Source organism: Canis lupus, chromosome 5 (assembly GCF_011100685.1).
Source record: "Canis lupus familiaris isolate Mischka breed German Shepherd chromosome 5, alternate assembly UU_Cfam_GSD_1.0, whole genome shotgun sequence".
Taxonomy (NCBI): Eukaryota; Metazoa; Chordata; class Mammalia; order Carnivora; family Canidae; genus Canis; species Canis lupus.
Genome location: NC_049226.1, coordinates 24,334,822 through 24,361,248, shown reverse-complemented (window position 1 = coordinate 24,361,248; position 26,427 = coordinate 24,334,822). Strand labels below are relative to the sequence as shown.

The 26,427-nt window shown below is 36.5% G+C and overlaps 1 protein-coding gene and 1 long non-coding RNA gene across 10 annotated transcripts in view; one reads left to right on the top strand and one right to left on the bottom strand.

Moving 5' to 3' along the window:
* The window catches only part of NPAT (nuclear protein, coactivator of histone transcription), a 75,711-nt gene that overhangs the window by 47,802 nt on the left and 1,482 nt on the right, over positions 1-26,427 (bottom strand). For all 9 annotated transcript variants that reach the window (XR_005359331.1, XR_005359329.1, XR_005359330.1 and 6 more), the window contains exons 2-4: positions 6,127-6,245; positions 2,522-2,582; positions 1,109-1,181 (exon numbers count right to left, since the gene is read on the bottom strand). Coding sequence is in view for 2 of the 9 variants with exons in the window: in XM_038536281.1 (XP_038392209.1) it covers positions 1,109-1,181; positions 2,522-2,582; positions 6,127-6,245 (253 nt within the window). In the remaining 7 variants the exon portion in view is untranslated. The remainder of the gene's footprint in view (positions 1-1,108; positions 1,182-2,521; positions 2,583-6,126; positions 6,246-26,427) is intronic.
* On the top strand, positions 635-25,420 carry LOC111095856. The gene is made up of 3 exons (XR_005359336.1): positions 635-772; positions 1,147-1,369; positions 25,288-25,420. It is a non-coding gene; the product is annotated as an uncharacterized LOC111095856 (long non-coding RNA).

Here is a 26,427-nt window from a genome sequence, read left to right as displayed (position 1 = left end):
ACAACCTTGAGATCAGGACCTCAGCAGAAATTGAGAGTTGGATGCTTAACTGACTGAGCCACCAAGGCACCCCAAATTGTGAATGTCTTTGAAAATTATTTGAAAAGGAAGGAATGAGTCAAGAAAGGGGAAAAAAGGTGAGACTATGAAATAGGATATGGTACCGAGTTAGATAGCAAGCATTTGGAACCATTTCAGCAGTTTAAACTGAGGAAAGAAATGGAGCCCCTGATTTTTTTTTTTTTTTTTAAGATTTATTTATTTTATAGAGAGAGGGAGCAGGAATGGGAAGGGCCAAGCGAGAGGGAGGAGAGAAAGAATCCCAAGCAGATTCCCTGCTGAGTGCAGAGTCCCAACATGGGGCTAGATCTCACAACCTTGAGATCATGCTCTGAGCTGAAACCGAGAGACCAATGTTCAATTGACTGAGCCACCTAGGGACCCCAAATCCCTGTTGAATTTATGTTGGGTATTTATCTGTAGCTCTGAGGTGAAGGGTAAGAACTCCAGTTTTCATACTAGACTCTAAAGTTAAATGAGAGATATAACTAATACCAAGAAGGCTGACATCCTTCTAAGGGTGCCAAAAGGAATGCCTTGGCATTCCAAGGCCATGACCTATGTAAAAGGTTGACGTTGCTACCATGAGGAAATTCTAAAATTAGAAGATTCCAGAAGTAGCATTATTATTCAAGCCTGTTTCTTTATTGGGGAAGAACCAATGAGGGATGAATTCATCAATTCTTTGTATGAGTAATGAAGATGCAACTATGTAAGGAAATTCACACAAGATTGGCATTAATTTTGTATTCTAGCCAGAGATCTACCTCTAAATTGCTACGGGAACTTGGGAATGTCATTTAACTTATGTAAATCTCAATTTCCTTATTTCTAAACACTTTATTGAAGTATGCATTTAATGCCAATTATTCTAATCAAAAGTAAACAAGTATCAATAATCTCTAGAGTAAACTTAAAATTAGATCAGTATCATAGAAATGCACTGTTTGGGTCATAAGATTTAAACCTAAAGAGCTTCCTATATGTGTTTGCATTCCAAAATCATCATGCATGTTCTGATAAGCTTACTATACAGGCTTTTTATTACCTGATCTGAGAAAGTGTGTGGTCTAACTTCTTCCACAGAGATGACATAATTGCTGGGACATCATTTGACGTTTCTAGATCATAAGAGGAAAAGTTTCTTAATAAATACTGTTGAAGAAAATGCATCATTGAATTCGGACACAAAATCAACGAGGAAAATAAACTTTTCTCTCAGATGTTGACATATGTAAGAAACTAGGAAATAAGCCTATTGTGTAAAATGACCTGCAAAAAATATAAATGAGACGGTCTTCTTAAGCCAGTGAGTATCAGATATAATATGAGGGGAAATGGACATCTATAAAGGATCTGAAACTTTTATAGATCATATTTCTATCTTCTTTGTGTTAAAGAAAGACAAACTGTTTTATTTTTTAAAAAAAGGTTTTTAAAGATGCAATTCCTGAAATCAAGTCACAAGCTCCACTAACTGAATCAGGCCCCCTAACAAAAGACAAACTATTTTAAATCTATTTTATTTGAGATCATAGGACATTTGAAAGTTAATTAAAATAATCTGGCTTATAACATCATAAAGGTTATGCAAACTTCTCTGAGTCTACACGGAAATTATTTTTCTACAACCACTATTTTTATGTCCAAATCAGTGCAATTGCTCAGCAATCCCTTAACAGAAGCCCTACCAGTTATTAAAATTACAGGTAAAATACCCGAGGACTCAAATTTTTTTAGAATGTGCTCTACAAGCCCAGAGTGATGGGACACTTCTAGGATATTTAAAATCTTTACCATATACTTAATAAAAAACCCTTAACCAGAGAAAGCTACCCAACATCAAGATGGGATTAAACCTTTATATTGCAATAGCATATTGTTTCTGAAGTTATTTACACTCTAAATATTCCTGCAAGAATCCTTCTCAAGGATTAGCACTGTCCTATTTTCTATGGTTTCTAGTGCTGTGATCTTGGAGGTTATTTGGCTTCTCTAATTCTCAGTTTTCTGATAGAATATTAGAGAATGAAGGAAACAATTTTAATTCCCCCTCTAAAATATTAACTTAGGCAAGTATTACTTTATATTCTAGTTAATATAAACCAGAATTTTATGACTGGTTCCTGTGTTGAGATTTAGACTACCAAGAACTTAAAATATTGGCTTGAAATTCTAGAATACATGGTAATGCCTATTTATCAGTTTAGACCTAGTTTATACCTAGAGTATGAATTATTTTTTAAGAAAATTATTTTGTTATATTCACTAGCATTCAGATTTTTGCCATTTATCAATATAAATGTAAAGTAATTAGATATGCTGAGATATGTTTTACTGGGAAATAAGAGACAAGTGTTCTTTTGGCTTTTAAGAGGCATCTTTACAAATTATTTCTAATTAAAACAATTGGATAAATGCTGTATAAAACAGAAAAGAATCCCTGACCCTGAATTCTTACCTTTTGCTTTCATAGCTACATATTCATTCAAAATTGTTGTCAAGTTTTTTCCAAACAAGGACTGAAAAGAAAAAGATCAAGCATTACAAAAATTGTGCAAAACTACCAATAATTTCCCACCGTGAAATATTTCACTATAGAAAGTTATAAAAGATCTGGATTTTCTGATGAAGAACAGGTCATCAAAAATGAAAAGTCACTTAAGTTAGGGGTTGCACCAAATCTCTAAGTCAAGAATCTTGCCTGTTTGAATAAGACACTGTGACTATGTTTCTCTAGCTAAAATAGTCCAAAGGCAGAAAAGCAGTTTTCAGCTGTGAGGTAGGGATCCAGTCACCTAATTCTTTTGTTTGTTTGTTTGTTTAGTTTTAGTCACCCAACTCTATGAAAACAATAAGGACCCATTCCTAATTTGCCTTTTCTATCCTGAAAGCCATGTGAACTTGCCAAAAAACAAAGTGAAAAAACACTGTACATAAGAGAGAGCCTTCTCAAGGATCAGCACTGTCCTATTTTCACTCCCAACCTCTCACACGTTCATTACTGAAGTGCAGGTTTTTATTACCTCAAGATTGAGGTCATTAACAGAACGAGGAGGATGGGTTTTTAGAACAGACAGTTCTGGCTTCAAGTTCAAAACTATTATATGTGTGACATATCTAGAATTTGGAAGGCTTACTTTCATATGTAAAAGTGGACTTAATCTCAATTCATAGTCATTTGTTGTGAAGATTGAGTAAAGATACATGAAACATGTCTAAGACAACATCTAACATAGGACAGGTGATCAGTGGCCCTTTCTGTCCCGAAGATTTCTACTTTGCTCTTCAGTCTTTACTAAGTCTGAGAAATTTGGGGATTTGCTTAATACTACCTTGGTCATCATACCATGCTTTATTTCTAGTAGCTAATAATTAATGATGGCTAGTATTGCATCCCCCAAAATTCATGTCAGGACACAATGAGAAAGTGGCCATCTATTAAGCCAGGAAGAATGCTGTTACCAGGAACTGAATCAGGGTAATTGATCTTGGACTTCCCAGCCTCCAGAACTGAGAGAAGATACGGGGGGCTGAGCGTGCATGTAGCTACTGGGGTACCACCACGGCTGGGCTCTCACAGCAGAAAGAGCCACACAATCACACAGACATGCTAATCCACATATACAAACATACCTATGTCTCTGTATAGATTTGTACCGATACTAAATATGGCTTCAGAGTGGTATCTCCGGCTATAAACCACTGCCACAGGTTTCATTCTCATGCTTATTTGTGTCTTCTTTCTCCCAGAGAAACCTGGCTCCCATTATCTACAATACCTTTTACTTATTTGTTGAGAATGGCTAATTTAGAAGAACTGAGAAATTTATTTAAGATTCATTTATGCTGTTCAGTTTTTGACCATCACAGATAAACATCAGTGTGCAGGTTTTTGTGTGAACATGTTTTTCAATTCACTTGGGTAAATATCTGGGTGTATGAGTACTGGGTCACATGGGGAATGAAGGTTTAATTTTATAAACAATTGTCAATCTGTTTTTTCAAAGTGGTTGTATGATTTTACATTCTCATCAGCAATGAATGTGAGTTCCTGCTGCTTTGCATTCTTACTGCTAAGGTTCTGACAGTTTTAAATTGTTTACATTAGTTAATCTAATAGGTATATACTGGTATCTCCTTAGAGTATTAATTTACATTTTTCCAATGACTAATGATTTTAAGCATTTTTTTCATAAGGTTATTGCTGTCTTCAGATCCTTGCCTATTTTTTTTTTTTTTAATTTTTATTTATTCATGATAGGCACACAGTGAGAGAGAGAGGCAGAGACACAGGCAGAGGGAGAAGCAGGCTCCATGCACCGGGAGCCTGACGTGGGATTCGATCCCGGATCTCCAGGATCGCGCCCTGGGCCAAAGGCAGGCGCCAAACCGCTGAGCCACCCAGGGATCCCAGATCCTTGCCTATTAAAAAAAAATTCAATAGTTTTTTTTACAAGGTACTCTGAGTACAAATCCTTTATCACATATGTGATAATATAAACATTTTCTTCCAGCCTATGGCTTGTAATTCTTTGAAGTCTACTGCAGAGCAAAATTTTTAATTGCTACAAAGTTTACCAATTTTTCCTTTTATTGTCAGTGCTTTTGGTATCACATCTAAAACTCATCATCAAACCCAAGCTTACACAAATTTTGTGTTTTCTCTTAAAAAGTCTTATAGTTCTGCATTGCACATTTGGTCTATTATATATTTTGGTTAGTCTCCGTACGAGGTATGTGTAGAGGATTTTTTTTAAATTTGGAAGTCTAATTCTTCTATCTCCATTTGTTGATAAAATTACCCTTTCTCCACTGAACTGCCTTTTCACTTTTGTCAAAATCAGTTTTGTGTGGGTCTTGTGTGGGTCTGCACTGGGCTCTATTCTGTTCCAGTGATCTAAGTGTCTACGTTCCCCTAATGCCACTCAATCTTGATTACTAGAGGTTGTAAGTCTTATAATCAAGTAATGTGAGTCTTCCAACATACCCTTTTTTGGAACTATTTGGGCTATCCTAGTTCCTTTGCTTCTCCATATAAAATTTAGAGTTCACCTTGTTGCTATCTACAAAAATGCTTATGGGGACTTTGACTGTAATGGATATATAGATCCAAAATGGGGAGAAATGACAACTTAAATGAATGTAGTATGTTTGATATTCTCCACGTGTAGGTTTTATAGATTTGTAGGTTTTTTTCAAGTTTCCTCCACAGATAAGCATGTTGTCTACAACAGCTGAAATGAATCTAGGGAGACATGTTCAAAATAAACTAGCAAAATAATATATCAAATAACATGACCCCTAACTATGTCCATTATATTCCAGATGATACTCTGTTGGTCTACTGATATTCTAAAAAGAGGTGACAGGATAACAAAACACCTGTTTTACATTTCTCTGAAGTAAGCAACCAGATATAGGAAAAAAAAGATTGCTGTAAGATACTACAGAACAGGTGGCTTAATAATAGACATTTCTTACTCTGAAGGCTGGGGAGTCCCAGATCATGGTACTAGCCGATTTAGTTACTGGTGAGGGCCAACTTCCTGGCTTCTATACATTTCCATTCTTGCTGTTTGCTCACATGGCATCTCCTCTGTGCCTCTTCAAGGAGAAAACTCTCTCTCTTCCACTTCTTGTAAAGGCAATAATCATATCACAAGGAGCCCAACCTCATGACCTAATCTAAACCTAATTAATTCCCAAGTCTCTACCTATAAATACCATCACACTGGTGGTCAGGGTTTCAACATGAATTTTGGAGGGATGCAAATATTTAGTTCATAGCAGGCAGAAAACAAGTGAGCCCTAAAACAAACAGCAGTGAAACTAATTAGAAATCACTGTCATTTTGAAACTGATTCTTAGAAGCAAAGTTGCCAGCTTGGGCATAAATGTGTGAAAAGAAGAGCTGGTCGTTTTTAGGTCTTTCCAGTCATGCATGGATATTATCAAATCTCTACCAATTTTGATGCTGCTAATGAGCGGATGTTAAGACTGCTGTTGATGGTCTCTCATGTTGGTCAATGAGGAACTACTTCTCATAAGGAACAAGTCACTCACCAGTAAGCAGGCTGGGATAAAACCTTCATCTGTACAGTGTTCTGCATATTCTTTTAAATTTGAACTTTCCAAAATAAAAGTCTGGCAGGTAGAAGTGAGGTTTTCCTGTTGTAAATAACCTAAATGAAAAACAGAAGGTTAGGTAATTTCAGTAACTTCTGTACTTTCTCCAAAATGCTGTAGAAATGCAGTTTCCTGTCATATATGGAACCTCAGGTACAACATGCTGTACTTCTGCAGCCTTGCCCACAACCACTGGTTTATGCTGCAGTACAAAGTAGTCTCAGAATAGATGGTGGTTTGATGGAAGATACTCTAGCTAAACTAGAAACAAATTGATGAAGTACAATGAATGCACAGTAATGCTCACAAAGGAATAAGTATTGACACATAACTGGAGAATGAATAAAGAAATGACAAATGTTTTTCTAATCCATATCCTCCATACTGACCAGGCTGGCAGATGGTACAAAGTAACTTAATGGATTATAAAAAACCCACATTCTCCCAATGTTGCTATTTACTTGTACATTTCACTTAATTGCTTAACAGTTTAACAGAAAAATGAACAGAAGACCTGCTTTAAAGGAAAGAAGGGTTCTCCTTTGATTTTTAAATTTATGTCATTTGGGATCAAGACACTTTCACTGACAGCTGTAGCATTTACATCTAATGGACACTTAGGGAGCAATTTTACTGATCAGTGCTTGGTACCTGCATACACCTGAATTCTCCATCTGTCTCAAGTAGCAACTTATCCTTCTTCTGTTCCTTAGTGTTATTGGGGATTACCTAAACACACCACTAAAAACAGCAGGATCGTATAGAAAGTACATTGGATGGGATTTTGGGAGACCAGGTTCTTCTATTCGGTTAAATCTGCATTGTGAATTGGGGGGAGGGGGGCAGGAATCACATATCATCTGGGACTCAGTGCTTCATCTGTAAGGCACCACACTTGCCTTGACAATGGATCAAATATGGTGAAATTACTTCCTTGTGTAAAGTCCTTCAATCATTTCCCATAGTACTCAGTTTAAACTTCTAAATTCTGAGCAGCTTCAGCTGGAATGACAATATAAGGACCTCCAAAAATCCTCTCCTTATAAAAGCAACGAGAACACTAGCACAAATTATTAAAAACAAAAAAACCTTTTTCAGGGCTCTGAAAATCAAAGTTTTGGGAGTATTTAAGAAAAAAAGAAGAATATCCATAATAATGAAAAGTGTGGCATTTTAACTTGCTCTACTCTCATGCTCATCTCCCCAGCTGAGTGGTATACTTGTTTTAAATGTGATTACAGGCTGTTGATTTTCATACAGCCTAGCAGCGAATGGAGAGGTCAGAGAGGGCTGGAATTTGATTTGTGTGAAAATTTCCTGGAAACCTCCACTTGTATGGCTTGACTTTGAATTGAATCAAAATTCACCCAGTGCACAGAACCTGTTCCTTTAAGATGTCTGCTTAAAACTATCAGCAGGCAGGCAAGATGGTGGAGGAGTAGGGTCCTCAACTCACCTGGCCCCACCAACTTACCCAGATAACTTTCAAACCATCCTGAAAACCTACAAATTTGACCTGAGATTTAAAGAGAGAGAACAGCTGGAACACTACAGAGAGAAGGGTTTTCACTTCTAACAAGAATCATCTAGGGTGAAATTTACTTAGGCCGTGGTTGATATTCTTGACGCAGCCCACTCATACACTACTCTGCACTGAGCAAAATGACTATAAAGGACTCACCACAAAAGAATGAATCAGAAATACTACTCTCTACCAGAGTTACAGAATTTGGATTGCAATTCAATGTCAGAAAGCCAATTCAGAAGCACAATTATAAATCTACTGGTGCTTCTGGAAAAAAGCATAAAGGATTCAAGAGACTTCATGACTGCAGAATTTAGATCTAATCAGGCCAAAATTAAAAATCAATTAAATGAGATGCAATCCAAACTGGAGGTCCCAACAACGAGGGCTAATGACGTAGAAGAAAGAGTGAGTGACACAGAAGACAAGGTGATGGCAAGGAAGGAAACTGAGGAAAAAAGCGAAAAAGACAACGACGAGGAAAGGTTAAGGGAAATAAATGATAGCCTCAGAAGGAAAAATCTACGTTTAATTGGGGTTCCAGAGGACGCCGAAAGGGACAGAGGACCAGAAAACATATTTGAACACATCATAGCTGAGAACTTCCCTAATTTGGGGATGGAAACAGGCATTCAGATCCAGGAGATAGATACCCCCCCCCAATCAATAAAAATCATTAAACACCTCAACATTTAATAGTGAAACTTGCAAATTCCAAAGATAAAGAGAAAATCCTTAAAGCAGCAAGAGACAAGAGATCCCTAACTTCTATGGGGAGAACTATTAGATTAACAGCAGACCTCTCCACAGAGACCTGGCAGGCCAGAAAGGGCTGGCAGGATATATTCAGGGTCCTAAATGAGAAGAACATGCAGCCAAGAATACTTTATCCAGCAAGGCTCTCATTCAAAATAGAAGGAAAGATAAAGAGCTTTCAAGATAGGCAGAAACTGAAAGAATATGTGACCACCAAACCAGCTCTGCAAGAAATATTAAGGGGGATCCTGTAAAAGAAAGAGGAAGCCCAAAGAAATAATCAAGAACAGGGACTGAATAGGTATTATGATGACACTAAATTCTTATCTTTCAACAGTAACTCTGAACTTGAGTGGGCTAAATGATCCCATGAAAGACGCAGAGTTTTGGACTGGATAAAAAAGCAAGATCCACCTATGCTGTCTACAAGAGACTCATTTTAGACCTAAGGACACTTACAGCCTGAAAATGAAAGGTTGGAGAACCATTTACCATTCAAATAGTCCTCAAAAGAAAGTTGGGGTAGCAGAACTTATATCAGATAAATTAAAGCTCATCCCAAAGAATATAGAGTAAGAGATGAAGAGGGACACTAGATCATACTTGAAGGGTACACCCAACATGAAAACCTAACAATCATGAATATTTATGCCCCTAATGTGGGAGGTGCCAAGCATATCAATCAGTTAATAACCAAAATAAAGACATACTTTTCTTTTTTAATAAAGACATACTTAGATAATAATACACTAATAATAGGAGACTTCGACACGGCACTCTCTGCAAATGACAGATCTTCTAAGCACAACATCACCAAAGAAACAAGAGCTTTAAATGATACACTGGACCAGATGGATTTCACAGATATATATAGAACTTGACATCCGAACGCAACTGAATACACATTCTTTTCAAGTGCACATGGAACTTTCTCCAGAATAGACCACATTCATATTGCGAATAGTCACAAATCAGGTCTCAACTGATACCAAAAGACTGGGATTGTCCCCTATATATGTTCAGACCATAATGCTTTGAAACTTGAACTCAATCACAAGAAGAAATTTGGAAGAAACTAAAACACATAGAGGTTAAAGAGCATCGTGCTAAAAGATGAAAGGCTCAACCAGGAAATTAGAGAAGAATTAAAAACATTCATGGAAAAAAAAAAGATTCATAGAAACTAATGAAAATGAAGATACAACTGTTAAAAATCTTTGGGATACAGCAAAAGCAGTCCTAAGAGGGAAATACATTGCAATACAAGCTTCTCTTAAAAATTTGGAAAAAACCCCTCAAATACACAAGCTAACCTTGCACCTACAGGAATTGGAGAAAGAACAGTAAATAAAACCTACACCAAGCAAAAGAGAGTTAATAAAGATTCGAGCAGAACTCAATGAAATAGAGACCAGAAGAACTGTAGAACAGATCAACAAAACCAGGAGTCAGTTCCTTAAAAGAATTAATAAAGCAGATAAACCCTTAGACAGCCTTATTAAAAACAAAAAAGATTCTAATTAATAAAATCACAAATGGAAAAGGAGAGATCACAACCAATACTAAGGAAATACAAATGATTTTAAAAACGTATTATGAGCAGCTATACACCACTAAATTAGGCAATCTAGAAGAAATGGACGCATTTCTGGAAAACTGCAAACTACCAAAACTGGAACAGGAAGAAATAGAAAACCTGAACAGGCCAATAACCAGGGAGGAAATTGAAGCAGTCACCAAAAACTGCCCAAGACAAAAAAGTCCAGTCCAAATGGTTTCCAAGGGGAATTCTATCAAACTCTTAAGGAAGAAACAATACTTATTGTACTAAAGCTGTTCCGAAAGATAAAGGGACAGAATACTCCCAAACTTGTTTTATAGGCCACATCACCTTAATTCCAAAACCAAAGACCCCACCAAAAAAGAGAATTATAGACCAATATCCCTGATGAACACAGATGCAAAAATTCTCAACGAGATACTAGCCAATAGGATCCAACAGGACATTAAGAAGATTATTCACCATGACCAAGTGGGATTTATCCCTGGGATGCAAGGCTGGTTCAACACTCATAAAACAATCAACAAGAGAAAAAACAAGAACCATATTATCCTCTCAACAGATGCAGAGAAAGCATTTGACAGAATACAGCATCCATTCCTGATCAAAACTTCAGAGTGTAGGGATAGAGGGAACATTCCTCAGCATCTTAAAAGCCATCTACAATAAGCCCACAGCAAATATCATTCTCAATGGGGAAACACTGGGAGCCTTTCCCCTAAGATCAAGAACAAGACAGGGATGTCTGCTCTCACCACTGCTATTTAACATAGTACTAGGAGTCCTACCCTCAGCAATCAGGCAACAAAAAGACATAAAAGCATTCAAATTGGCAAAGAAGATGTCAAACTCTCCCTCTTTGCAGATGACATGATACTGCACCTAGAAAACCCAAAAGACTCCACCCCAAGATTGCTAGAACTCATACAGCAATTCAGCAGTGTGGCAGGATACAAAATCAATGCCCAGAAATCAGTGGCATTTCTATACATTAACAATGAGACTGAAGAAAGAAATTAAGGAGTCAATCCCATTTACAATCGCTCCCAAAAGCATAAGATACCTAGGAATAAACCTAACCAAAGAGGTAAAGGATCTATACCCTAAAAACTACAGAACACTTCTGAAAGAAATTGAGGAAGACACAAAGAGATGGAAAAATATTCCATGTTCATGGATTGAAGAATTAATATTTTGAAAATGTCAATGCTACCCAGGGCAATTTACACATTCAATGCGATCCTTATGAAAATACCATGGACTTTCTTCAGAGAGTTGGAACAAATCATCTTAAGATTTGTGTGGAATCAGAAAAGACCCTGAATAGCCAGGGGAATACTAAAAAAGAAAACCAGAGCGGAGGGCATCACAATGGCGGATTTCAAGCTGTACAACAAAACTGTGATCATCAAGACAGTATGGTATGGCACAAAAACAGACACAGATAAATGGAACAGAATAGAAAACCCAGAAATGTGCCCTCAACTAATATGGGGGCAACTAATATTCGACAAAGCAGGAAAGACTATCCACTGGAAAAAGGACAGTCTATTTAATAAATGGTGCTGGGAAAATTGGACAGCCACATGCAGAAGAATGAAACGACCATTCTCTTACACCATGTACAATGATAAACTCAAAATGGATGAAAGATCTAAATGTGAGACCAAAAAAAAAAAAAAAAAAAAAAAAAGTGAGACAAGAATGCACCAAAATCCTAGAGAACACAGGCAATACCCTTTTTGAACTTGGCCACAGTAACTTCTTGCAAGATACATCTATGTAGGCAAGGGAAACAAAAGCAAAAATGAACTATTGGGACTTCATCAAGATAAGAAGCTTTTGCACAGCAAAAGAAACAGTCAACAAAACTAAAAGACAACCTACAGAATGGAAGTAGATATTTGCAAATGACCTTTCAAATAAAGGGCTAGTATTCAAGATCTATAAAGTACTTATGAAACTCAACAGCAAAGAAACAAACTATCCAATCATGAAATGGGCAAAAGACATGAACAGAAATTTCACCAAAGAAGACATATACATGGCCAACAAGCACATGAGAAAATGCTCCACATCGCTTGCCATCAGGGAAATACAAATCAAAACCACAATGAGATACCACTTCACACCAGTGAGAATGGTGAAAATTAACAAGACGGGAAACAACAAATGTTGGGAGGATGTGAAGAAAGGGGAACCCTCTTGCATTCTTGGTGGGAATGTGAACTGGTGCAGCCACTCTGGAAAACTGTGGAGGTTCCTCAAAGAGTTAAAAATAGAGCTACCCTACCACCCAGTAATTGAACTGCTGGGGATTTATCCCAAAGATACAGATGCAAAAGATGAAAGATGAAAGACCGAGACACCTGCACCCCAATCTTTATAGCAGGAATGTCCATAATAGCCAAAACTGTGGAAGGATCCTCAGTGTCCATTGAAAAATGGGTAAAGAAGATGTGGTCTATATATACAATGGAGTATTACTCAGGCATTAGAAACAACGAATACCCACCATTTGCTTCAACGTGGATGGAACTGGAGGATATTATGCTGAGTGAAGTCAATCCAAGAAGGACAAACATTATATGGTCTCATTCATACGGGGAATATAAAAAAATAGTGAAAGGGATTAAAGGGGAAAGGAGAGAAAATGAGTGGGAAATATCAGAGAGTGTGACAGAACACAAGAGACTCCTAACTCTGGGAAACAAACAAGGGGAAACAAACAAGGGGTAGTGGAAGGGGAGGTGTGTGGAGGATGGGGTGACTTGGTGACGGGCACTGAGGGAGGGCACCTGACAGGATGAGCACTGGGTATTATACTATATGTTGACAATTTGAAGTCCAATAAAAAAATATAGAAAAAAAAAAAAACCCAAAAAACTATCAGCAGGAATTGCTTAATACTACAGTTGCCTCTGATGAAGAATGTGACAAACAAGCTAAAGAAGATAAAATACAGAGACAAAAGCTGGGGTAGGAGCAGTCCATAGCAGGCTCTGAAATGCTAGGATATATTTCTGGGATTTTAGAAGGACTTGTGCAAGTGTAGGGCAGCACACACACTCAGAAGTGATCTGATAAGGCCCTAAGCCCTCACCTCTGGTTTACCAGTAAGGCTCTGAGTTAAGTGGGAAGTAAAGGCTAAGGCAGAGTTGCCAACTGCTTAGCTGAATGTTGAAGCATGCCGCAACATACACACAATCCCTTGGCAAACAATTAGAGACTTACAGACTCCAAGCATTAAAAAAAGAAAAAAAAATTAACATTCAGTCATAGGATATAAACTAAAAAAAAAAAAGTCAAAAAGACTTTACATAAAGTCAAAAAGACTTTACAGAATTAGTTCCAGAACTGCTGAAACAACAAGAAAGAGCCGTAACAAATATGAGGGAGGCAGGAGAATCTGATTATGAGTTGTCATGTTATATTATTTAAAATGTCCTATTTTCAACAAAAATTTATGAGAAATGCAGAGAAACATGAAGTATGTCCCATATACAAAGGGAAATAAAAGCGGCCAATAAGAAATCATTCCCAAGGAAGCCAAGACACTAGAGTTAAAACTTTAAAAAAATAGCTATTTTATTTTTTATAAAATTTATTTGAAAGCAAGTGTGTGAGAGAGTGTGTGAATGAGGGAGGAGGGGCAGAAGGACAGAGAGAGAGAAACTTTAGCAGACTCTACACTGAATGCAGAGCCTGATGCAGGGCTTGATCTCAAGAGCCAAAACCAAGAGTTGGATGCTTAACTGATTGTGTCACCTGGGTGTCCCAAAAATCAGCTATTTTAAAGAAGTTCAGAGAAGAAAACTAATCCTATCTAAAAAAAAAAAAAAAAAAATTATGAGAGCAATGTTTCATCAAAAAGAAATAAGAAATTATACAAAAAAAAAAAAAAAAAAAAAAAAGGGCAGAAATTCCAGAGTTGAAAAGTATAGTAACTGGGTTCCTAGATGGCTCAGTTGGTTAAGCGGCTGCCTTTGGCTCGGGTCATGATCCCAGGATCCTGGATCGAGTGCCGAGTCAGGCTCCCTGCTCAGAGGGAAGTCTGCTTCTCTTTCTGTGCTTCCCCTCTGCTTGTGATCTCTCTGTCTTTCTCAAAAATAAAAACAAACAGAAAAATATAATAACTAAAATGAAAAAGTCTCTAGAGGGCAGCTCAAGAGCAGATGTGACGAGGCAGATGAAGGAATTAGTGAACCTGACAGAGATCAAATGACATTATCCAACATAAGGAACAAAACCAAAAAGTATCAGAAAAAGTTAAGTCTTCGAGACCTGTGAGACACCACATTTGTGCCAATATAAACATAATTGAAGTCTTAGAAGGAGAAGAGAGAAAGAAAATGCAGAGGGAATATTTGAAGAAATGATGCACAAATATTAAACATCAAAATTTTAGAAAACACAATCTATTATTTATCCAGGGAACTCTATAAACTGCAAGTAGATAAACTGAAACAGATCCATATCTAGATACCTCATAATCAAACTATCAAAAGACAGAAATCTGGAAAGCAGAGAGGAAACAGCTCATCACATACAAGGGATATTCACTAAGATTAATAGCTTTTTTTTTTCTCATTAGAAACCATGGAGGCCACAGGCAGGGAGGTGATGACACAAAGCGCTAAAAACAACAAATAAGGTCAAGCAAGACCAGCAAAACCCCTTCAAAATGGAGACATTAAGCTAGTCTTAGATTAAAAATAAAAAACAAAGCCCAGAGAAATTGCTATCATACTTGCCCTTTAAGAAACATTAAAGGGAGTCCTTTAGGCTAAAATGAAAGGCCACTAGACAGTGAAACAAATCTATGTTAAAAAAAAAATAAAAGAACACTACTAAAGACAACTGTACAGGTAAATATAAAACAGTATAAATTAGTTTTTGTTTGTAACTCTCCTCTGCTTTAAGTAACAACTGTATACAGTAGTAAGTATAAATCTGGGTTGGTGACCATATAATTTTAAAGATTTAATTTATATGATCTTAAAAGCAAAATGAAGGGGGAAAACAATGGAGTTATACAGGAGTAAAATTTTTATGTACTATTGAAATTAAGTTGGTACTAATCCAAACAAGATTGTTTTAAAAGTTACTTCTAATTTCCAAGTAATCACTAAGACAATAACTCAAAAATAAAAAATATAAAAGGAAACAACAATGGGTGATGCCTGGGTAGCTCAATTGGTTTTAGAGTCCAATTCCTGATTTCAGCTCAAGCCATGATCTCAGGAGCCTGGGACTGAGCCTGGCACAGGGCTCTGTGCTCAGCAGGGGGGCTGCTTGAGGATTCTCTCTCCCTCTGCCCCTCTCTCAACTGTGTGCTCTCTAAAATAAAAATTAAGGGGAATAAAGAGGAAACAACAATGGAATTAAAATGGTAAAAAAAAAAAAAAAGGCAGAGAAGAGTAACAAGTAAAACATATATAGAATACAAATAACAGAATGGCAGGCAAAAATCCTCATCTTACCAGTAATTACATTAAGTGGTAATGGATTAAACAATCAAAAGATACAGACAGAATGAAAAATATGATCCAACTACATGCTCTTGACAGCAGACACATTTTACATTCAAAGACACAAACAGATTGAAAATAAAAGGATGGAAAAAGATATACCATTCATACAGTAACTAAGAGCTGGAGAGGCTATACCAGTAGCAGACAAAATAAGACAAATATTGTTAGTAGAGACAAAGATAATGATAAAATAATCAATCAAAAAGATAACAATTACAAGCATATATGCATGTTACAGGCAAGGAAGGCCCCCAAAAACATGAAGCTGAAACTAACAAGTGGAACAAGAACTAAACAATTCAACAATAAAAGGTACAGACTTCAACATCCTACTTTTGCTAATGAATAGAGAGCTCAGTAACAGAAGGCTTGATCACTATAAATAAACTAGACCTAATCAACATCTATAATGTAGTCCACCCAACAATAGCAGAATATAAATTCTTCTCAAGTGCACGTGAACATCCTCCAGGATAAACCACACTTTAGGACATGAAAAGTCTCAATAAAATAAGACAAATTATAGAGAGAATGCACTCTGACCACAATAAACTGAAATTAGAAATCAGTAAGAAATTCACGAATATGTAGAAATTAAACGACACTCTCCTAAATAACCAAAGGGTCAAAGAAAACAAAAGGAAAGTAGAAAATATTTTTATTATAAAGGGATTATAATAATAATTATAAAGGGATTACCAAGGGATACTATGAACAGTTGTATGCCAACAATTTAGCCCAGGTTAAACAAGTATTTAGAAAGACATTAACTAAACTGACTCAAGAAGAAACAAAATCGGAATCAATCAATTACAGACTGCAGTGTAGTAGACTGTTTTCATAAAGAAAGGCCTAAGATCAAATGGCCTCACTGGTGAATTCTATCAAATACTGAAAAAAGTTTCACTGACTCTTAAAAAAAATAAAGGAGAGAAGCTTGCCCATTTCATTTGGTAATTTGGTAATAATCTGATACTAACACCGAAGACATCACAAGAAAACTACACATCAATATCCCTTGTGAAAAAGCAGATGTAATAATTCTCAACAAAATAACTAGCAAACTAAGTCCAGTAACTTTTAAAAGTGGTTATACACCATGACCAAGTGCAATTGTGCCAGAAATGCAAGACTGGTTCAATAAAACAGAAACAAATCCGTGTAATACATTCTATTAACAGAAAAGTTGACCTCATACATTGTATTAATAGAATAAAGGTCAAAAGCATGTTATCATCTTAACAGATGTAGAAAAACAACTTGACAAAATCCAACACCTTTTCATAATAAAAATATTACGAATATAAGGGAATTTCTTCAACCTGATAAAGGCACTTAAGAAATTTCCACAGCTAACACAATACTCAAAGGTTAAAGAATCAAAGCTTTGTCCCTAAGATCAGGGACAAGAGCATGCCTGCTCCTGCCATTTCTTTAACACTGTACTAGAAGTTCTAGTTTGGGCAACTGGGAAAGAAACTAAAGTAAAACGCATCCACATCAGAAAGAGAAAAAAAAAAAAATCAAATGTCCTCATTTGCAGATGACATGCTGTCACATATAAAAAATGTTAAGGACTCCACATACACACAGAAAAATTATTAACGCCAATTAATGACTTCAGTAAGGCTTCAAGACACAAGATGAATAGACAAAAATCAGCTGCACTTCTATATACTTGCAATGAACAATCCAAGAAAGAAATAAAAACAATTTCATTTACAATAGCAACAAAAATACTTAGAAATAAGTTTAGCAAAAGAAGTGTATTATTATACTAAAAAACTACAAATATCACTGAGATAGACTAAATAGACAGATAAATCTCTCTTGTTCATGGATTAGAAGAGTTAATGTTTTTCAAAGTCAATACTCTTAGATTCAACACAGTCCCTATCAAAATCTTAGCTGCCTTTGTGTAGAAATTAATAAACTGATCCTAACATCCACAGGGAAATACAAGGGACCCAGAGTATTTAAAACAATCTTGAAAATGAAACAGTTGGTGGACTTACCCTTACCCACTCCAAAACTTACTGTAAAGCAATAGTAATCAAGGTAATGTGGTACTAGCATAAGGATAGACTTAAAGATCAATGAGGCAGAATTCACAAAAGTCCAGACATTTATGGTCAACTGATTTTCAAAACCGGTGCCAAGTCAGCTTAATGGAGGAAATATTACTCTTTTCAACAACTGATGCTGGGAGAACTGGATACCCACATGCAAAACAATGAAGTTGGACCAAAAAAATGAAGTTACACCTCATACCAAATATAAAAATTAACTAAGAAAGGATCATAGATGTAAATATAAGAGCAAAAACTTCAAAAGTCTTAGAACAGAACACAGGTATAAATCTTTTTGATGTAGGATTAGGTAACGGTTTCTTAGGATATCTAAAGAACCATCAACCAAAGAAAAATTAGACAAACTGAACTTCATCAAAATTAAAAACATTTGTGCTTTCAAGGATACTCTGAAGGAAGTGAAAAGACAATGGGCAAAATGGAAGAAAATATCTGCAAGCTATCTATCTGATACTGAACTGGAATCCAGAATATATAAAGAACCACTAAGCACATGAGAAGAGGCTCAACTTCATTAGTGATTAGAGAAATATAAAATCAAAACCACAATGAAATATACCAACTCATACCCACTAGGATAGCCAGAATTAAGAAGGATAGTAGTGAGTACTGGCAAAGACTGACGAAACTGGAAATTCATTCATTGTTGGTAGGAATGTAAAATGGTACAAATATCACTAGATAATCACTTGGGAAATTCTCAGAAACATTAAACATGGAATTACCACATGATCAAGTGAATCCACTCTTAGGTATATATCTAAGAGAATTGAAACAGTATATCCAAACAAGACTTGTAAATGAATGTTCATAGTATTTTTTCTTAATAGTCAAAATGTGGAATATCTCCACAATGGAACATTATTCAGCCACGAAAGGTAACTACTTCAACTGGCAAATCTTGAAAACAAAAGTTCTAAAAGTCAGATACAAAAGGTCACAAATTATAGAATTCCATTTACTTGAAAAATCCAAATACAGAAATCCACAGAGACAAAGATAAATTAGTGGTTGTTAGAGGATGGGTGAGCGGGGCAAATGGGAGTAACTATTAACAGGGGTTTCTTCTGTGGATGATGGAAATGTTCTGGAATTAAGATAGTGATGTTTGTAAAACATTGTGAATATACTGAATGCCACTGGATTTTATATGTTGTGGTAGGTATGTGAATAATCACAATTCAATGAAAAAATGTAATCCTAAATTCTTAATATGTTACATGAAGCTCTACCTGTTTTGCATCCTGGTTTCTTCTTTAGCCCTTCTCTCATGCCATTCTCTCTCTCCCAGACTAACTGGTCTTTTAATTCCTCAAATTCACAAAGGCTCTGATATCAAGACCACTGTATACTCCATTCCCGTTGCTTTGGGTAGCTTATTTTCTTAGCTTAATTCCAACTCATTCTTCAGGTCTAGGGTTAACTACTACTTCCTCAGAGACTCTCTTTTTTTTAATCCTCTCAGTATGTGCATACTCACTCCTTTTATCAGATAATAGATTCCCTTTCACCTACCCTTGTAGTAGACTTAGCTCAGTGTTAGTATAATACTCAAGTATTTACTAAAGCAATTATTTAGGTCTCTTCCATCTTTAAAATGATATGGTTCTATTCTTTTCACCCGGAACTGTAACTTTAGGCCCTCCAAGGCAAAAAATTAATGAGAGGGTCTCTGAAGCCATTATATATAAAGATTATAAAAGCAAAGGGCAAAAAAATTGTCATCCCCAAACATTTTAGGAAATGCCCTAGGAACACCTGGGTGGCTCAGCAGTTGGGCAGCTACCTTTGGCTCAGGTCATGATCCTGGGATCGAGTCCTGAATTAGGCTCCAGCAAAGAGCCTGCTTCTCCCTCTATGTCTCTCTTTAATAAATAAATAAATCTTAAAAAAAAAAAAAAAAGAGGAAATGGCCTAGCTGGGATCTGGAAATCAACTCACCACTTTCTACTTATAGTTGATGAATCAGTTTTCTAACAGCTTGCTAACTAATGCCTTAAGGAGAAACGAAATACACAAAAACTGTGTTTTTGAGTAGGGGAAGACATTTAGAAACCACAAATCTTTTATTTCATATACTACTTCAGTATCTACATTACTGAAGGTGTGAAATGACCTCAAATGTGAAATTATATCAAAGGTAGATTGCTATTCCCCCCCCCCACTTTTTATTTTTCACAAATAACCCAATATAAACCCTTGTAATTCTATAGTCAGCTGAAATCATTTCTATGATGGTTTGCTTTTAGACAGTTACATTATTTAGAATAGATCAGCTCCTACGATTTGACAAATATAGACATTTAAAATGTGTAAGAACCATTGGAATCACTCTGGCATCGGGGCAGTTGGGAGCTTTTTACATGTTTAAAAATTAAAACTAAAGATAATTTCTTTTCATAAGAGTTTCAAAAGTACTAAGCACCCCAGATGTATTCCTAACCACTTGAGACTTCTAACAGGTGGTGGTGTAAAATCAAATTACTTAAAGTGGATTTGCTTTTCTGTAGATCAAAAATTCTCAAAAATAACATAGCCCTAAGGGGATGAAAACTGGTACAGGAGAGGCAAGGGAATAAAGAGAACATCACCCTTTTTATGCATAAATCATAGATGTACATACAATATATGAACAATATATTTGTGACATTAAAATATTATGTGGGAGATTAGGGGGGAAAAGTCTAAAAATATTCCTTAAGGGTGTAATAATGAAATAAAGTTGAGAAACTCCACCCTAGACAGAAGGTAGTGATAGAATTAACCTTTCTCAGAAAAATATGGTCATTTGTGCTAGCTACCCTAGGCAAGGAATTATCACAGATCAGATAGTTTGCGGTTTATCAGAAGACATTACACTTTAGTATACACTTGAGAAGAGGCTTTGTTAAAAAGACTAGATTACTTCTATAAAGTGTTTAAAAGTTACAACGTATCTTAAAATAGCAATATCTAAGATATTTATCCCCTGCTCTTAAAAACATACCTACTTTGGGCAATCTAGAGTTCCTATTTTGTTATTTATTTGTTTCTAAAGATTTAATTTATTTGAGACAGAGAGCACAAGAAGACGGGGAGGGCCAGGAGGAGAGGGAAAGGCAGGTTCCCGCTAAGCAGAGAATCCGTGTGCGGCTCCATCCCAGGACCCCGAGATCAAGACCTGAGCTGAAGGCAGACACTTAAACGACTGAGCCACCCAGGCATCCACAGAGTTCCTATTTTAGATTAGACTTGATGCATTTTGTTTTACTTTTTAGAAAAATAAAGAGCTAAAGTTAATAAACCAATAGTGGAGACAAAATGAAATACTAAAAGGAATCCAAAAGAATGTAGGGAAAAAGGAGCAAGAAAGAAATGAGACAAATAGAAAACAAATAGCGAGATAGTAGATCCATTAAAAAAATTTTTTTTTAAATTAAGTAAGCCTCTACCCAATGAGGGGCTTGAATCCATGAACCCAAGATCAAGAGTCCCATGCTCTACAAATTGAGCCAATCAGGTGCCTAGAGATAGTACATTTAAACCTAATTTAGCAATCCTACATCTCAGTATTTACTCAAATGAAATCAAACATGTTACATAAAAACTTATAAGCAAGGCTGCTGTAAAATTTTATAAGTTTAAATAAGTTCTATAAAACCCAAATATCCATCACTGGTAAATACATGAATAAAATATATACATATAATAAATACAGCAAAAAGACAGGTGGGTGGGATGGATTTATATGAAGCTTTCCTTAGAGTAGGGTATGTTAAAAATAGAACAAGTTCCTGAATAAATGGGCAAAAGAATAAATGCATGGATAAATGAACAAATGAATAAAAATCTATGATCAAGGAACTATCTTCCTTCACTGTTCTTTGGCATTTGAAGAAAAAGCAGTTTACAGGACGCACGTAAACTCTTGGACCTCGGTTTCTCCCATCGTATCATAGAGTAAGCAATTGCTACTTTTCTGGGCCCTTCAGAAGATTAAATAAGAGGTGAATAAAAGATTTAATATATTTGGTCCATAATCACAGAAAGCTAGAGTAATGTATAAAGCTCTGACGAAGGGGTGTGGGTAGCTAAATCCTGGAAAATCAGGTAGAATGGCTTATTATTTCTGCAGCCTGGTTTCTGGTAGCATTATCACTGGTTTACCAGAGAAGGAAAAAGACTTTTTGGCATCCTCCACATGATCCATTTTCTCATGTGCAGATTGATTATGTGCTTATACTGACAACTGATGCATTTCCCCCAACTCTTATAATGTGAGTTATTAGACATGATCATAGGATTAAGTTTATACTGACAGTGTTCCTAGGGATTTTGCTAGTTCCTTTTGGTTTCTACTCAAACTTAAGAGATTAGATTTGGTATTGTGATTTCACCTTGTTTTAAATATTTACAGATCCTTAACTCTTAGGTACTTCTGACATTCCAATAAATTTAAACCTCAAGTAAAAACATTCCTTTGGGGTCTTTTATTTTGTTCTGATAGCAAATGCTATTAAAACAGTATGACTTAAACCTGATTTCTAAATGAGATATCCTCTAGCAATCGAAATATCTGATGTGGTTGTTATTAATCCATTGCAAAGTACACTTTACCCCAGGGAATGTTGCTCTAAGAGAAAATTAAAACCTAGCTACCCACATCAAAGCCCATGAAGTCATTAGGTGGCCCTTCAGTATATGAGCTTGATTCTCTCACTGGGCTACAGGGCACTAGGAACCCTCCCAGAGTTACTCACAAGCACCTCCTGCAAGCAGATTTATCCAAGAATCACAAATTTAGACCTGAGATGGACCTTGGGCTTCCTCAATTTGCAGAGGAGGAAACTGAGCACGGAAGACATTACATGGTTTTTCCAGGATCTACAGGTGGTTACACGAAGAGTAAGAAAAAAACCCAAATCCCCACAGCATCCTGAAATCATATAGCCCAAGTGGTCCTGAAGGTGGACTGAATTATTCTAGACTAATGTGATTTGGATGGTGGAGTTATGATTTTAAAGACTTTTAAAAAATTTATTATTGAGACACAGAGAGAGAGAGAGAGGCAGAGACATAGCAGAGGGAGAAGCAGATTCCCTGCAAGGAGCCTGATGCAGGAGTTGATCCTGGGACCCCAGGATCACGCGCTAAGCCAAAGGCAGATGCTCAACCACTGAGCCATTCAGGTGCCCCAGTTTATTCTTACACATTTCATTTATTCATTTCAGAAAGAAAGCGAGAGAAAGCATGATTGGTGGGAGGGGCAGAGTAGAAGGAGATGCAGACTTCCCGTTGAGCAGGGCGCCCAATTCAGGACCCCAGGATCACGACCTGAGCTGAAGGCAGAAGCTTAACGACTGCGCCACCCAGGCACCCCTCCATCAGATGACCATGATGACCACTATGTGACTAACAATAATAATAGGAGGAAGTTTTAGGTATAAATTATTCCAAATCTCAAATGTCACAATGAAAATACAAAATAGTGAGCAACAATGGCTTACTATAATACAAAAACTTACTCAATTACCATCAGTCATTATTTCCTTTTACTCCTAAATACATCTCTAACATAAAAGAACTATCCTTTATGTAAACTTACTGACAAAGCTGGACAAATAGGTAAGATAGCATGCCTGAGTTTTCCTTTTAAAAATATTGTCTTCGGCCTACTTTTCAGTGGAAGTTGTAATGAGTAACAAGTTAAATAGACTGAAGGAGAAATCTAACTTGAAAAGAAAATGAAGATAAATCCAAATTTTAGGAACTGAGATACCAAGAGTCTGCCTTTTCTTCTTCCTATTTATGGAGAGAGAAAGCTAAAGAAAGAGGTGCCTGAGGAAGAAAGTAAGAGATACTAAATCCCCCTACCTGAAAATATCTACTTTACATATTCTAACAACTTTCCAGAAATTACTAATTTAATGATTATTTAAAAATGTAAGCAATTCTTGGGAAGACTTTACTTACAGTGCTTTATATTATTAGATCCACAAATAACAAAGTTTCTGTCTATAAACAAGTTACCTAAAAGGACCCAGAAGATACATACACAGTAACTGTAATACAAAGCAAAGGTAGTAAAACAAATAGGACTTTATGGGAGAATAGGGGATTGAGAAAGTATGCCCAGACTTGGGGAAAATTATATATGTTACAAAGAAGTGAATCTTGAAGGATGGTTGGGAAAATCCCAAAAAATCTCATGAAAAGCACACATGGAGAGCATGTTAGGGAAATGTGCCCAGTTTGGAGGAAGCACACGTATATGATGGAGAACAGGTGGGAGATACAATTGAAAAGACAGAATGGGTAAGGATCCAAAAATGCTGTAAACTGCATCAATGAAATATTTTTATGAAAACAAACAAACAAAAAACAAAAAAGAAACACAACCTGAATAAATAACAGATGACAGAGTAACAATCTGACTGAATGACAGGTATTCAGTAGGCAAAAAGAAATGTTATGATCACAGTTGTTTTATAAATATTTATACTGTCTTAGTAATATACAGTGAATCGGATCAGTGGCTCTGAACCTTTCAGGTGTGTCAATTCTGATTCTGCGTGCTTCCAAATCTCTTCCCCCCCTCCCGTGCTGTGTGATAGGAAACCTGACCCCACACAGGCAGTGTTTCCTAGGCTCTATGTCAGCTGGCTTCTGGCTGTGTTCAAACAATGGGAAGCACTGGTGGGAGACCGGAGGGCAGTTGGAAGAAGCCATGTTGTTTTCCTCCCATTCCCTCTTTGCCTCAGTAGAATCTCCTCTGGGATTACTGCTCCCTCACCAGAAAAGTCTACCTTCCATCTTCCAGAGAGAGAATCCAGCCCCTGGACTGCTTCACATCTCCTAGTTTTCCTGATTATCAGAGTGGCTTCCTTCTGCTGCTATTCTCTGAGTTGGCTCACTTAAGCTGCTTTGTCGTCTTAGTTTTTCTATCACCAGTGTAACCAATTCCCTCATTAAATCCCCCCACGTTAAATACTCAGATTGGTTTCTGTTTTCCTGAATGGATTCTGACTCACACAGAAAGAACAAACCTATTTAGAAACTAAAAAAAAAAAGTTCTGGATCTTTCACTTATAAAAATGCCCCACCTGACACAAATCTTTACAGTTTTGAGGGCTTCCAAGAACTTTCAGAGCCTATTTTATTAATCCCAGATCAAGAAAGCTGAGGACAAAAAGGTTTCAGTTTAGGAAGATGAGAAAGTTCTACTGGTAGATGATGATGATGGTTACAGATTGATGTGAATGTACTTAATGCCAAAGAACCGTACACTTAAAAATGGCTAAAATGTTGTATATATTTCTGTCATGTATATTTCAAAAAAAAATAATAAAGTAAACACGAGCAATGAGAAAACACTCTAAGGGTTTCACAGAAGTGATGTACAATGCTGTTGAAGCACTTAAGGAGAAATTAATAGTTATACTTGCTAGAAAAGGTTTCAGAGATTGTGGATTTTATTTGGAGAAACTTGCAAGTACTTTGGTATGCCTAGAGCATAGAGGAGACATTGAGAAGCAGCTAAGATCAAGCAGGAGAGACAGACAGGATCAGCCCCACAGGGCTCCTCGAACGACATGCTGAGAAAACGGAACTGGTGTCCCATGGGTAATAAGCAACTCTCCTTTATTTTGGCAGGTACAATATTAACAAAAAGTACAGCAGGACAACAGCTGGATGTAGCTGAAGAACAAGGGCTGGTTACATGCAGTGAGGTGCAGGTCAGCATGTTGAAGAATAAAAGGGAGGTGGAAAGTAAGAGTTCATTCTTTGATTTGTAAAAGGGTGGCACAGAGCATGACATAGAATGTGAGGTGAGATCTAAATATTTTGGGGTATGTGGGGGGAGGGACACATGTCTGAGGGCAAAAGAACCTTATTTTGTGAACTCTAAGGGGAACTTGTCTATTCTTAGCATTTGGCAGTGTCTAATACTAAGTACCCGAAATTTCTTTAACGTTATGAAAAAAAAAGGAGCCAACAAAAAGAGACGTGAAGATGGGCATGGGGTACCAAAAGAAGAATCACGACAAAATAGTTACAATTTTACGCCTCTCAGTTGTGGAATTACAGATCTCTGTGTGCTGATATGAGTTTCAAGATATATTAGAAGAGTAATGAGTGTGGGGAGATTTTCTTTTTTTTCTATCATGTATTCTTTTGCATAACTTGAAATTTTAATAAGTGCACAGTTTTTTTTTCTACTTTTAGAATATGTGTAGTGTGAATGCTTCAGGCATTTTTTTTAAACAGTAAATATCAGTGGCATGATTATATGAGAAACAATGACAGAAGTCCCACAGAAGGCATAACCAGGGGCACAGTAAATAGGATTGGTGGCAATTAAAATGGAATGTGAATGACAAAGATTTTTTAGGATAAGAAACAATGAATTTGGAAATTTTGGCATTTTTATCTATTAAAAAAGTAGGAGTCAAGCAGAGCAGCTGGTTTGTGGAGAATACAAGTGAGTTATTTCGGTTAGAAAATCAGATTGCTTTAAGACCAGTTGTTTTTAACAGGGAATGATTTTTCCCTCTAGGGAACAAACTGGCACTATCTGGAGACTTTGTTTTTTTTTTTTTTTTTTTTTTTTTAAACTGTCATTAAGTGGGGGGTGGGTGGGAGTGGGGTCTTATTGGCATCTAATAGATAGATGCTAGGGATGCTGAACTTCTCACAATGCACAGGACAGCTCCCCATAATAATTACCTGGCCGCAAATGTCAACAGGGCCAGGGTGAGAAACCCTATTAAAGATTAGTTACTGAAACTGGAG